At 44.8% G+C, this 12,160-nt stretch overlaps 1 protein-coding gene across 2 annotated transcripts in view; it reads left to right on the top strand.

Moving 5' to 3' along the window:
• The window catches only part of LOC119658466, a 267,894-nt gene that overhangs the window by 177,857 nt on the left and 77,877 nt on the right, over positions 1-12,160 (top strand). For both annotated transcript variants that reach the window (XM_038065880.1, XM_038065881.1), the window contains exon 5: positions 3,317-3,462. In XM_038065880.1, coding sequence (XP_037921808.1) covers positions 3,317-3,462 — 146 coding nt within the window. The remainder of the gene's footprint in view (positions 1-3,316; positions 3,463-12,160) is intronic.

Below are 12,160 nucleotides of genomic sequence, written 5' to 3'. Positions count from 1 at the left end.
CCCTTGCAATCAATGCAGATGCAGCTCTCGCATGGTGGAGGTTTATCTGGGCTATCTTAGTGCTGGCTATTGGCTCCGTTATTATTTGAAGCTCTCCTCCACTGTGGGATTGTCACCCTCCTCCACCTTGAGCCCTAGGAGTCCTAGGTCTAGGTCGTCCAGTTTCTGCTCTTCACTGGGCAGCAGGTCTATTTCCCAGGTTGATCCAGTCCTTTCCGCTTCTATGGCTTTCGAGACTTCTTCAGGGACCTCGGTATGTTTTTCACCCGATGTCTCCTCCAAGCTATTTTTCCTCGGCTTTTCCCTGTGCGCATGCACGGGTATGTTACCAACTCGGTAGTTGATATGGCAACTCGATGTTTAATTGCCTCCAGGGAGCGGTCATCTACCCCAATCGTGAGGAGTTTACCCTGGCCCTCCACCTTGCTTCTGAAGACTCTCTATAGTCGGGTATGGAGATCTTGATTCTGAGCGATTAGGAGGCTAATAAGGTCTTCCGATTCTATTGCCGCGGCTTTTGGCAGAAAAACTGTCACCATGTGGGCTCCTGGTATATCATCCTCAGCACATGTTGACAGTTCACCCCTTCCCAGCCTGGCAATCTAGGAACTATGGTTCTAACCCATTCTGCGGTGTCTTCCGTCGCGCAGTCCATCAGTATAAGGCCTGGTCGGAAGCGTATCCCGGTGAACAGCAGTTTCGAAGTCCAACTATTGATAATCTGCCTGACGACAAAGTCCTGAATGATTTCCTGCTCCTCACGAGTGAGTATTTGCTCGGGAAACATTTTTGGCAGTATGGCCAGTCGAATGCCCTTGACCGCACTAGCATAGCTAATGGCGGGCTTCCTGGGTCCTGCCTTCACTCCTGCCCAGCCCGGATTTTCTCCCCCCTGGGGTTCAGGTTTAGATTTTTTGGGAGCATTATCTCCACTCCACTAGTATAGCTAACGGCCGGCCATCTCACTCCCCTTGTTCTACCTGTCATTCCTCTTGGGTTCAGGTTTGGGTTTCTTGATATCATTCTCCCTTACTGGCTGACATTTGCTGCTCCCCTTCCTTTATTTCGCTGTTGAAGTTTTAAGGATACCCTGAACCTTCTTTTGGTTCCAGGCCTCCTTTTGAATAGCGCAAAAACCGTTGATTATGTGCGAATGACATCTGATGTACTGACTCCCGGCATACATCTTCTGTTCCCTATTTTCTGATTATGGATCTTTGTTGGTTGCAGTCTTCGATGTAGTCCAATGTTGAACTTGGCTGCAACTTCTCCTGTATTGGAGGTGTTAGTTTCTCATTCTTGTTTGTTTAGTGGAGGCTTCGTTCGAATACAATCTGTTACTTCCGAATGCAAACTATACAATGGGTACGTTTCGCATAACTCCCTGAATTGGGAGAGGTGCTTCGCAGTCTAGATCTGTATGTCCTTGTTAATTATAGGGTCACATCGTACAGTGGGTCAGTCTTGACAGACAGGAGACATGTTTTCTGGAAAGCCACATATTAGCCCCAGTCTTCCAGAGAATTAAATGCTGCGACCGTATATGCTGCAGTCCACTGATTGACTCCTTGTTGTTTTTTACTACCTCCAGAGATCGCCGTCCCATCCATCCTGGCAAATTTGTGTTGCCCTCCACTTTCCTCTTAAATACTCCCCCCAGCGTACGGTGGGAAACTTCATTTTGGCGATTAAGCTCGTCTGTACCTCTCTAGTATGTAATACTTCCCCTTCTGATCTACTCGACGTGTTTTCTCTTCCTTCAGTTTAGGTATAGGTTTTTTGGGAGCTTTTTCTTATTGTAGACTGATTTTTGTTACTTCTCTCCAATTGAAGCTACCATTGACCCGAACAGCACTTCCTAAATATACAAATTCCTCGACTTCCCTGATATTTCGCACAATAATGCAAATAGCCAGAGTACAATCATCATTTAAAACGAAATTGATTCTGATTCTGCTTTCTGGCCGGTAAGAAAAATCCGCGTTAGAGGCCAGCCTACCGATTACTTTTCATATGTAATTAGAAAAGCATTCATCCAATTCTCCATCGTACTAACAAGATCAGCCATATTGGCGATCATGTGCCTGACACTTGGAAATAGAATCTTCAAAAAGAGATGAGTTGCGGGAAAGGCAACTCGTTAGATGCTGATGCCACAAGAGCGCATGACAGAAGTCGTTACCTAAAATAATTAGACGGATTTATCGAAAGGAGTAAATGGCACGTGGCAACCAATCCATTCCATTGTGAAGGTACTGAGCGGAATTTCCTAGGAGCATATGCTCTCAGGTGGCCGTCCCGGTTCACATGCTACCAGATGACCTCCGGTGAGGCTTCATGAATGAATCTCATTCCAGGCTCGCATACTAGGGTGCACTTTTTGTGGTGTTGGAAATTGACCACATCACCTTTGCCACCACCGGCAAAGATGAAAGAAACCCTCAATTTCTGGAGTTCAATGGTCCGCATCCCTAATTAGTCAGCTTGTTTTGCAAACCCAGCCGTCAAGATCGCCATGTTTTCTTTAGGCAGCCTCCCCAGGACTGGATTGAAATGCTCATAGAGAATTTCCTTCTCCTATCTATGGAAGTCTCCGTTAGTGTGATTTTACTCATTCAGGACCTAACTGAAAATATCTTGTCCAATGTCGGCTTCCAGTTAATGAAGGCACGCCATTTGGTTGCCGTGAGCACTAGTCCATGACCGGATTCTCGCATACTTCCTTCGAGGTGTTATTGAAGTACAATAACATAGTGAAGCGTTCAGACTACAGTAATTCATTCCTCCCCTATTTTTCAAATGGACTTGGGGCCATCTTTGATGATATTCTTACGGCAATTGTCACGGAGAGGTATGTAGCATACCTGGATTATATTGATCAGACCTCATTGATGTCGGCTGCAGTTCTAGGTCAAATGATTCTTAAGTAACCAGGACCAAAAGCCTATTCTTTAAAATGATGAGTTGTAAAGTGTTTACATGTGGCTCAGTGCTTATACCTGTCAGAAGTATTAAGGAAGTAGGTCATCAATTTCATTAGGACCTTTTATATGTTCGCTCCTATTGTAGTCAGTTTGAGGCAAACATGCTTCAATGAAATTCAATTCAGTTCAACCCAGTTGCGAAAATTCGATTCCATTTCGATTCCAAAGACATAGATCACCGTCTCTCTCCACATGCTTAATAACATTGCTTGCTACCTCGCTCGACGTCGTCAGTAATGTTTTCGCAAACTTTTAAATTAACGCTCGTTTATTTTCTGTTTCATTTTCTTCTTACCCTCGCAACAATGTCCTCGACAATGGCCGCAACACAGAATATCCGAAATCAAAAATCGCCTGTGATGAATCGAAGAAGGTCGTCATCAATAACGGCCGCCCTAATGGCTACAGACAATAAGATTTTCCGGAATGCGGAGGATCCCCCGACTTGGACGCATGGTATCCCACACAGCAGTACAAGGTAAGTTTGAAGAAAATTCTTTTGTAGAAAACAACAGGGAGCCGGTTCCCTTCTGTTATTTAAAATTCCTCTCATTATATGGCCGGATATTCGTTTTCTATTGAAACAAGTAGGATCAAGAGTTTCGAAAGGGATTTAGGTTCTAAATGGGGATTACTGGGGTGCGGAGAATGTCCGGCATTTTTGTTATCCTCGTTATTGTCGTAGGAAGATGGCCATGTATACATCCGTAACGCTTTGAAATTCTTAACAAAGGGACAGAATCTCTATGTTTGCGTGCACATAACATGCAAACAGTCGGTAAACGGGTAAGATTTATTCACTCCCCTAAAAGCTCTTTATATTTACCATTTCAGGGATGCATGTACACGCTATAGATCAACATAAAAATTAATAATATTTGGAATGTAGCTGGGGACTTTATTCAAAGTAACTAAAAAGGGATAAAGTTAGGTCGAGAAAGGAAGTCTCTCTCCCAGGCCAGCGGAACTTGAAGCAGGTTGGAATGAAGGAAGAGCTTTGTCAGGGCGTACTAGAGCTATGTCCTGAGGGAAAATGCGCAAAAATAAAACTACTCATGGAAACTCTTTTGAGAATGTCGATAGCTAATTAGGCTTGAACATCCCGCGGTCCTATTTTTAAATATTTACGCAAGATTGCTTAAAATTTTAGAGTCGTGCTTTCCCGCGGTGGATGCTACCACGGCGGTTGAGTGTTGCTTTTGACTCACTCGGTCGATGTATAGTACATATGGACAATATATATGAGTATTACCAAAGCTTACTTTGTAGGGAGCCAATACAAAGCTGACGTTTCATATTTCAAATTAGAAATACTCCCTTTGCCCATCATGCAACCGCATCATATTGCCCATCCTTTTATTTAGTTGTTTTATATATACACTCAAATGGAGCGTGAAGGTAGCACGACATCGTCATCAGTTTCGGACAATCTTTTCAACTCCCTCTACGAGTTCTCGCTCTTTGAAATCAATTCCGAGACCGGCTTCCAGATATTGATTTCTGAGAACAGATCCGAAGCCTAATACCTAGTGAGCAGGAATCCTTCGCAGATGTATGTCAAGGCTCCAGCAACTCAGTTTATGGCCAGAAATCATACGCGCAATTTTCCATCTTCTTATGATTTGAATGTTACATGGATGGGTGGAGAAATTTGAAAACCAATATGTCCGCAAGACTGCCCAAAAAAAGGGTCACCGGGGTTAGCTGACGATCATATTAAATGGGGAATGAAGATCCCTTTAGTATCTGCGAAGCAGAGGTCGAAGCCGTTCAGCCCCGTGGTTGCTGAAACTGCAATGAAACCGAATACCAGTGACAAGATGTCCATTTCCAAAACAAGATTGGGACGCGACCATTCGGAGGTGATCGATCGCAGGACCCACCTGCCCTCATATTCCAGACAAGGCGGCTCAACCCATCTGCATATTTGACGAATTGGCCCCATGTTAGGCCCCATTTGTAATGACACTCAGCATGGTCTTCTGGCCATCGGCCGATCACCTTATATCAATCTTCACCCTTTTTTCGACCTAATCCGCTGTAATTTGAACAATGTGAGTAAGTGACCTCGTTCCATTTCCTTCTTACAGCATGGATACAGAAACACTCTTTGTTCATGCTGCCGAAAGCCTTCTCGAAATCGACGGGGATCAGGTAAAGCAGGGATCTAAATTCCATATGCTATTCCAAAAGGACCCAAAGTGTACTAGTGTGCCAATGAGAGATCCAGGGCGGCACTCTGCCTGCTCTCCACCAAGCAAGCCCTCAAGATGCTCTTAGACCCGTTCCAGAATAACCTCAAGTATTATCTCTACGATAGCAAGAAACACGTGAATTCTTCTCCAATTGTTGGGCACAAAACGAGCATCCGTTCCTAAAATTTTGACAATCATCCCTTTTTCAGACTGTCCAGTTGAGGAGTGGTAAGAGCATTGTTTTGTTCAGTAGGAATTTTGACCGTATGGCGAAACCAAGCAGTTTTTTAAGTAGCAGTCAACAGCCCGGCGCGAATTTCATCGCCATAGCTTGTATCGGTTGTGATTTTCGATCCTAGATAGGGGAAATTGCTAAGCCCTCAAAGTTCTAGTCTCCTATTTTTATTGTTCTCATTTTAACAGCGTCATTTGATGTTGTTGCCTTTTTAGCTGCTGCTGACGTTGCTATCTTATATTTTGTCTTACCTTCCAAGATCCCGCACCGATCGCCACCTATTCGATCTGAATAAAGGCAGTTTGTACATTTGTGGCTATTCGTTCCATTGTGCCAACATCGTTTCCATAACATAGGCCAATAGGTGGTACACTCTCGTATTTATCTCAAAATCACGGATCACCTTTTCCAAAGCCGGGTTTAAAAGGACGTATAATAGGCCACCTCCTTGAATGGTCTCGAGAGTGATCTCCTGCTTTTATCTAGTCTCGCACACTGGCCAAAGTCAACCTAATCACTCTTATCAGTTTCGCCGAAATACCGAATTCTTTCATGGCCGTTCATAGCTTTATCCTGGTTATATCATAGGCTGCCTTGTAGTCGATGAAAAGATGGTGTAACTGATGGCCATATTGCAACAGTTTTCCTATCGCTTGTCGCACAGAGAAAATCTGATCTATTGCTGGTTTGCCTAAAGTGAAGCCACTTTGGTATGGGCCGATGATGTTCTGGGCGTATAGATCTCTCTGGCCCAGCAAGATAGCGGAGAATACTTTATAGATTGTACTCAGCAAGGTGATACCTCTATAATTAATGCACTGCGTGATATTTCCCTTTTAATGTATTACATAGATAATGCTTCTTTGCCAGTCGTAAGGCATTGATTCCCTTTCTAACACCTTGAGCATCAGGTTATGAACCGCTTGGTGTAATTAAGCGGCTTAAAGTTTAACTAGTTGGAGATATCGTTTGGTAGTCGAGCTGTTTAGAAGACGTTTTCCAGTCATAATCAATAGCTCTTAAAAATCATCATCATCAATAGCGCAGCAACCATTTTCGAGTCTGGGCCTGCCTTTTTGTTGAGCGATTTTGCGTTGACGCTGGGGTACAGACAACTACTGTCTTATGTCTGCCAGCCTGTTGTTATCGTGCCTTTCTGTATGTCGTACGATTTCAACGGGCTATGTATGTATTTTTCGGCGTTCCTCCTCTCAATCTAGAGGTAATTCCGCGTGCCACGGTCTACAGGATCAGGAGGGGTTCATTTAGTGGTGACCAGGTTGACGATTTAGGACTAGTTCTAACCAGTGCCTTGCTGGCAGTGACACGCTTCGATGCGCTATTGCATACAGACGTGTTGCCTTTTGGCAGTGGATGGACTCCTCGACTCTAGTTCATCTGTAGCAAATGGGCGAATAGCCATAGTGGCCGCAGTACCCAGCTAGAGGACAGTTTCGTATACTTTGTGTGTTGTCTTCTAATGCCTTATGTGATGTGTTGCACGCGAAGCGAAGGAACTAATGGAAAGGCTGCGTTCGTCACATCGCACCAATTTCGCGTGCCGTCCCCGTGTACTCGAGGAAACTGATCAGACCCGGACCCGCAAGGGATTCGCCATATTTGGCTCTTACCACCAAGCTTCACTGATGCCATGGAAAGCAGGATGGCCCTTTGAGAGCATATGTTGAACAAGAATTCCTGGAGAAAGTCTTATCGGCCCGACTATTTGTGATTGGCCCCTTTCTGGAGTTTCGTAGAGCGTGCGTTGCACATCATTTGGGGCACCATAATCCTTAGTTACGTACGTGGTACGAATGCTGGGGTTGGCCCCAGTACAAACCGGTATCGCGGTGATAGTTACGCCGGAGCTCTGCGTCTTTATATCAATCTTTGCCCGAAGAGGACGGTGGACTTACGCCTACATGCCAGGTATTCACATTAAACCCCCACAATTTCACTAAAACTCCACGATGTCGAGGTATCATCATCAATGGCGCAACAACCGGTATCCGATCTAGGCCTCCCATAATAAGGAACTGCAGAAATCCCAGTTTTGCGCCAAAGTCCACCAATTTGATATTTCTAAAAGCTGTCTCGCGTCCAGACCTACGCCATCGTTCCATCTCAGGCAGGGTCTGTCTCGTCTTCTTTTCCATTATGGCTATTGCCCTTATAAACTTTCCGGGCTGGATCATTCTCATCCATACGGATTAAGTGACCCGCCCACCGCAACCTGCTGCATTTTATCCACAACTTGACGGTCATGGAATCGCTCATAAATTTCGTTGTTATGTAGGCTACGGAATCGTCCATTCTCATGTAGGGGACCAAAAATTATTCGGAGGATTCCTTCCTCGAACGCGACCTAGAGTTCGCAATTTTTGTCGCTATGAACCCAAGTCTCCGACCAATACGTAAGGACTGACAAGGTCATAGTCTTGTATAGTAAAAGCTTTAACCCTATGGTGAGACGTTTCGAACTGAACAGTTTTTGTAAGCTGAAATAAGCTCTGTTTGTAGCCAACATCCATGCGTGGATTTCGTCATCATTTCTGTTATCGGTTGTGATTTTCGACGCTAGATACGAAAAATTTTCAACGGTTTCTAAGTAGTAGTCTCCTATCCTTATTGTTTTTGTTTGCCCAGAGCGATCCGATGTTGTTCGTTCTTTGGCGCTGACGTTGCCATATATAATTCGTCTTGCTTTCATAAATGTGCAACCCGAGATCTCACGCGACTTCTCGATCTGGATGAAGGTAGGCTGTATATCTCGAGTTGTTATTCCCATAATGTCAATATCGTCAGCGTAGGCCAGTAGTTGGGTGAAATAGAGTAAGGTACCACTCGTATTTACATCTGCATGGCGACAGGGCATCCCCTTGTCTTAGACCATTGTTGATGGTGAATGTTCTCGAAAGTGATCCTGCTGCTTTTATCTGGCTTCGCTCATTGGTTAGGGTCAGCCTAGTCAGTCTTATCAATTTCGTTGGGAAACCGAATTCTCTCATGGCCAACAGTTTGTCCATCGCTTGCCGCAGCGAGAAAATCTGATCTGTTCTTCATTTGTCTGGAGTGAAGCCTCTTTTGTATGAGCCAATGATGCCTAGCAAGAAAGCAAAGAACATCTTATAGATGGTGGTTTCCGTTATGCCATTGAAAAAATCAAACGATTTAACTATCGGCTGATGAAGCTCACCATTATATCGGCTGATCGCATTATTCATTTCTTCCCCACATACGCACCACAGACAAGTCGACCTGATACAGAGAAAGATGCCTTCTGACAACTTCTTGATAAAAAGACTTGTCACGTGCCTACTGATGACTATATCATCATCGCCGGTGACCTTAATGGTCATGTGGTTGAAAAGGCAGACGGTAACAAGTGCCACGAGTGTCTCATCTTCCTATATTTTATAGTGGGAATAGTAAAACGCATATCGACTATATTCTCATAAGACGCACACATTTTATCACCGTTACTGATTGCAAAGCCGTTCCCTATGAGACCATCGCACCTTAACATCGGGCGTTGATTGTCGTCCGGCGAATTTAGCCACCGATAAAACAGCATGGTGGCAATTTCGTGAGAGGAAAGAAGAAATGTTCTCACCTACTCGATTACCAACCAATACGAATGAAGAATCGTGGAATCAAACGAAAGACACGATCCACATAGCTGCCTCTGCAACCCTCGGGGTCACAAAGCCAGGTATGCGGTACATCAACCGAGATACTTGGCTTTGGAATGACGATGTCCAAATGAAGGTCCGTGAAAAGAAACGCCTGTTTCATAAGTTTCTCGGCGATAAGACGCTCGCAAATTGGCAAGTTTATAATAATGCCAACCGGGAAGCAAAGAAAGCGATCGTTGTCACCTGAGCGGTCCATTACAAAACTTTTTACGATAAACTGGACACTCGAGATGGCGAGAGAGATCTGTATCGACTTGCCAAAAGCCGAAACGAACATAGAAGCGATATCGAACACTTCTGTTGCGTTAATGACAAGAACGGTAATTTGCTTACCAACCGTCGAGCCCCAACGGGTAAATAACGGGAATATTTGGAGCAGATTTCAACTAAACAATTTGCTCATCCTCCACTTCCATAATCATTGCTGATATTAGGAGCAGTTCCACCTGCCAGCGCAACTGGTGCTCTGAGGTGGCGGGGCGGCAACCCTAATGGCTGAACCAAAACCAAGTGGCCGAGGAGAACCTCCACGTGGTGGCACCGGGAGATGCTGTATCGCACTGGCTTGCTGGCCGTGGTGCAGTAGGCGAATGCTCCAAGGCTTAATAAGGACGATCAGACCCGAGTCTGCACGGGGACTCATCTGAAGTGGCTTCGGTCACAAAACCTTACCAGGGGTATACTGGTACCATGGGAACCGGGGGGTGCTTCATGGGGGTTGTTGGTGACGCTCAAGCGAGAAGAGATCTTGCATCCACCAATATGAATGCTAAGCCATGCACTTGCATAAACTGGTACCGTTGTTGCTTGTCACAGCGGGGCTATGATTTTGGTTACAAAATCAATCCGTGTCTTAAGAGGACCGTAGGATTAAGTCTCCACGACAGGTACCTACGTTAAACACCCAAGGGCTTAACTGTCAGCGCAACTGAAGTCGGGGAAGCAATAAAACGAATGAACTCGAGGAAAGCCACAGGACCTGACGACATCGCATCTGAGCTCTGGAAAGTGAAGAGCTGGGACTCAACACTGTGGCTTAGGGAATTCTTTAACCGGGTTATTCAGGAAGGTTGAACACCATCTGACTGGCAAGAAAATACCACAGGAAAAACAAAGATTGTCCCGCAGAATGTTCAAATTGGCGTCCAATCCGGTTACTTTCCCATACCATGAATTTGTTTGAATGCATTGTTGACAACCGTGTTCGCGAAATCGTTAACCGTGAATCAAGCCGAATTTGTCAAGAACTGGGGAACTACTGACGCAATACACGCTGCACGGTTACTCATGGAGAAACACCGCGAGAAGCATCGCCTTCTTTACATTGCATTTCTGGATCTCGAGAAAGTATTTGACCGTGTGCCACACGAACTCATCTGGTATGGTTTACGACAACACTTAGTGCCAGAAGAACTCGTGCACTGGATTCAATTGCACTACCAGGATCCGAAAAGTAAAGTTTGAAGTGTGGCGGGTATATCAAAACCGCTTCGTATCTCAGTTCATGTTCATCAAGGAAGCACCCTCTGACCACTCTTCTTTGTCCTCGTTATGGACACTGTTATACGGGATATCCAACGTCCTATACGCTCCTTTATGTAGATGATGTTTTCCTAGCATCTAATAGCAAAAACGATCTTGAGCAACTTGTCCAAAAAAAGGAATGATTGCCTCATGCCACACGGTCTCAGATTGAATTTAAACAAAACTGAATTTTTGACGACCTCCATGAAACAGGAACAATCACTGTCAGGGGCAGTGATCTGCCCAGAAGTGAGCGATTTAAATACCTCGGGTCAATACTATCATCCACTAAGGAACTGCGTTACGAAATTGCTTCACACATTAACGCAACCTGGATGAAGTGGCGTTCCACAACTGGTCTTCTTTGTGATCGGCGTATCAACGAAAGACTCAAATCTACAATTTACCGCAATGTCCGTCTTGTCGCTCTCTATGGTTCTGTGTGTTGGCCTAATATAAAAGACAATGAACGGCGTCTTGCGGTAATGAAGATGAAGCTGTTGCGTTGGACAAATGGCATGACACGTTTTGATCACATCCGAAATGAGGATATCCCCGATTGATATGCGGTTGCACGTGGAAAAACTGCGGCGTCTTCGATCATGGTCACGTAATTCACGTCAACGAGAATTCACTTGCCAAGATTGGTTTCAACATCGAAGTCGATGGTAACAACGGTGGCTTGATGCGCTGGAGGGGGATTTGATAGAGCTAAATGGCGACGTCGATTACGACGAACCGACTTCGCTTGTGATCGGGACAAAGGCTGAAGAAAAAAAAAGAATGATAATAAATAAGGGTGAAGTCAGACCAAGAGCGGATCAATGAATGGAAGTCGAAGGCAATGCGAGGTAAACACGAGAATTGTCTTTGGCTTTGTCGATTTGCATTTGTCGAACAGATGGTTGTGTGCTAGAGAGGGATTTATGAGTGCCATACAGAACAGCCTGGTCGCCAGCTGAACTTATAAGAAGCTCATAACGAAAGAGAGTGCGGAGAACAACTAGTGCAGAATGTGTAAAAAGCGCATCACATTTTATTTCTGGCTCCACTATAATATCACCGGTGCAATACATTACTAGGCAAAATGCTGTATGTAACTTGATTCGCCAAAACCTTGCATACAAACATAGGCTGATCAGGGGAACATGTCCGGTTTACCGATATGAGCCGTAAGCAGTACCTGGTAGTTCTGCTTACAACATGTATTGGGACCGGTAAGTTCTAACTGATCGTCACATACCACAACAAGGTTGACGTCCTGTTAATTGACAAGACGGGTCGCTCCGCGCATATTGTTGAACGGAAATACGTGGGGAAGAATGTGAAGTATGAGCCACTGGCTCGGGAAATCGAAGACATTTGACATCTCGAGAAAGTGGTTGTAGTTCTCATGATATTATCAGCTACAGGTATATACCTAAATTCCCCATAGCTTCCTTTGATGTCCTGGGACTCTCACATAGTCTGGTTCAAACCATGCAGAAGTACATCATTCTGCATACGTACTCGATGTTGTTCACGGCG

The sequence above is a fragment of the Hermetia illucens genome, chromosome 5, assembly GCF_905115235.1.
Source record: "Hermetia illucens chromosome 5, iHerIll2.2.curated.20191125, whole genome shotgun sequence".
In the NCBI taxonomy this organism is placed as follows: Eukaryota; Metazoa; Arthropoda; class Insecta; order Diptera; family Stratiomyidae; genus Hermetia; species Hermetia illucens.
The sequence above is the reverse complement of the archived record's forward strand: the minus strand, read 5'-3'. Positions and strand labels throughout refer to the sequence as shown.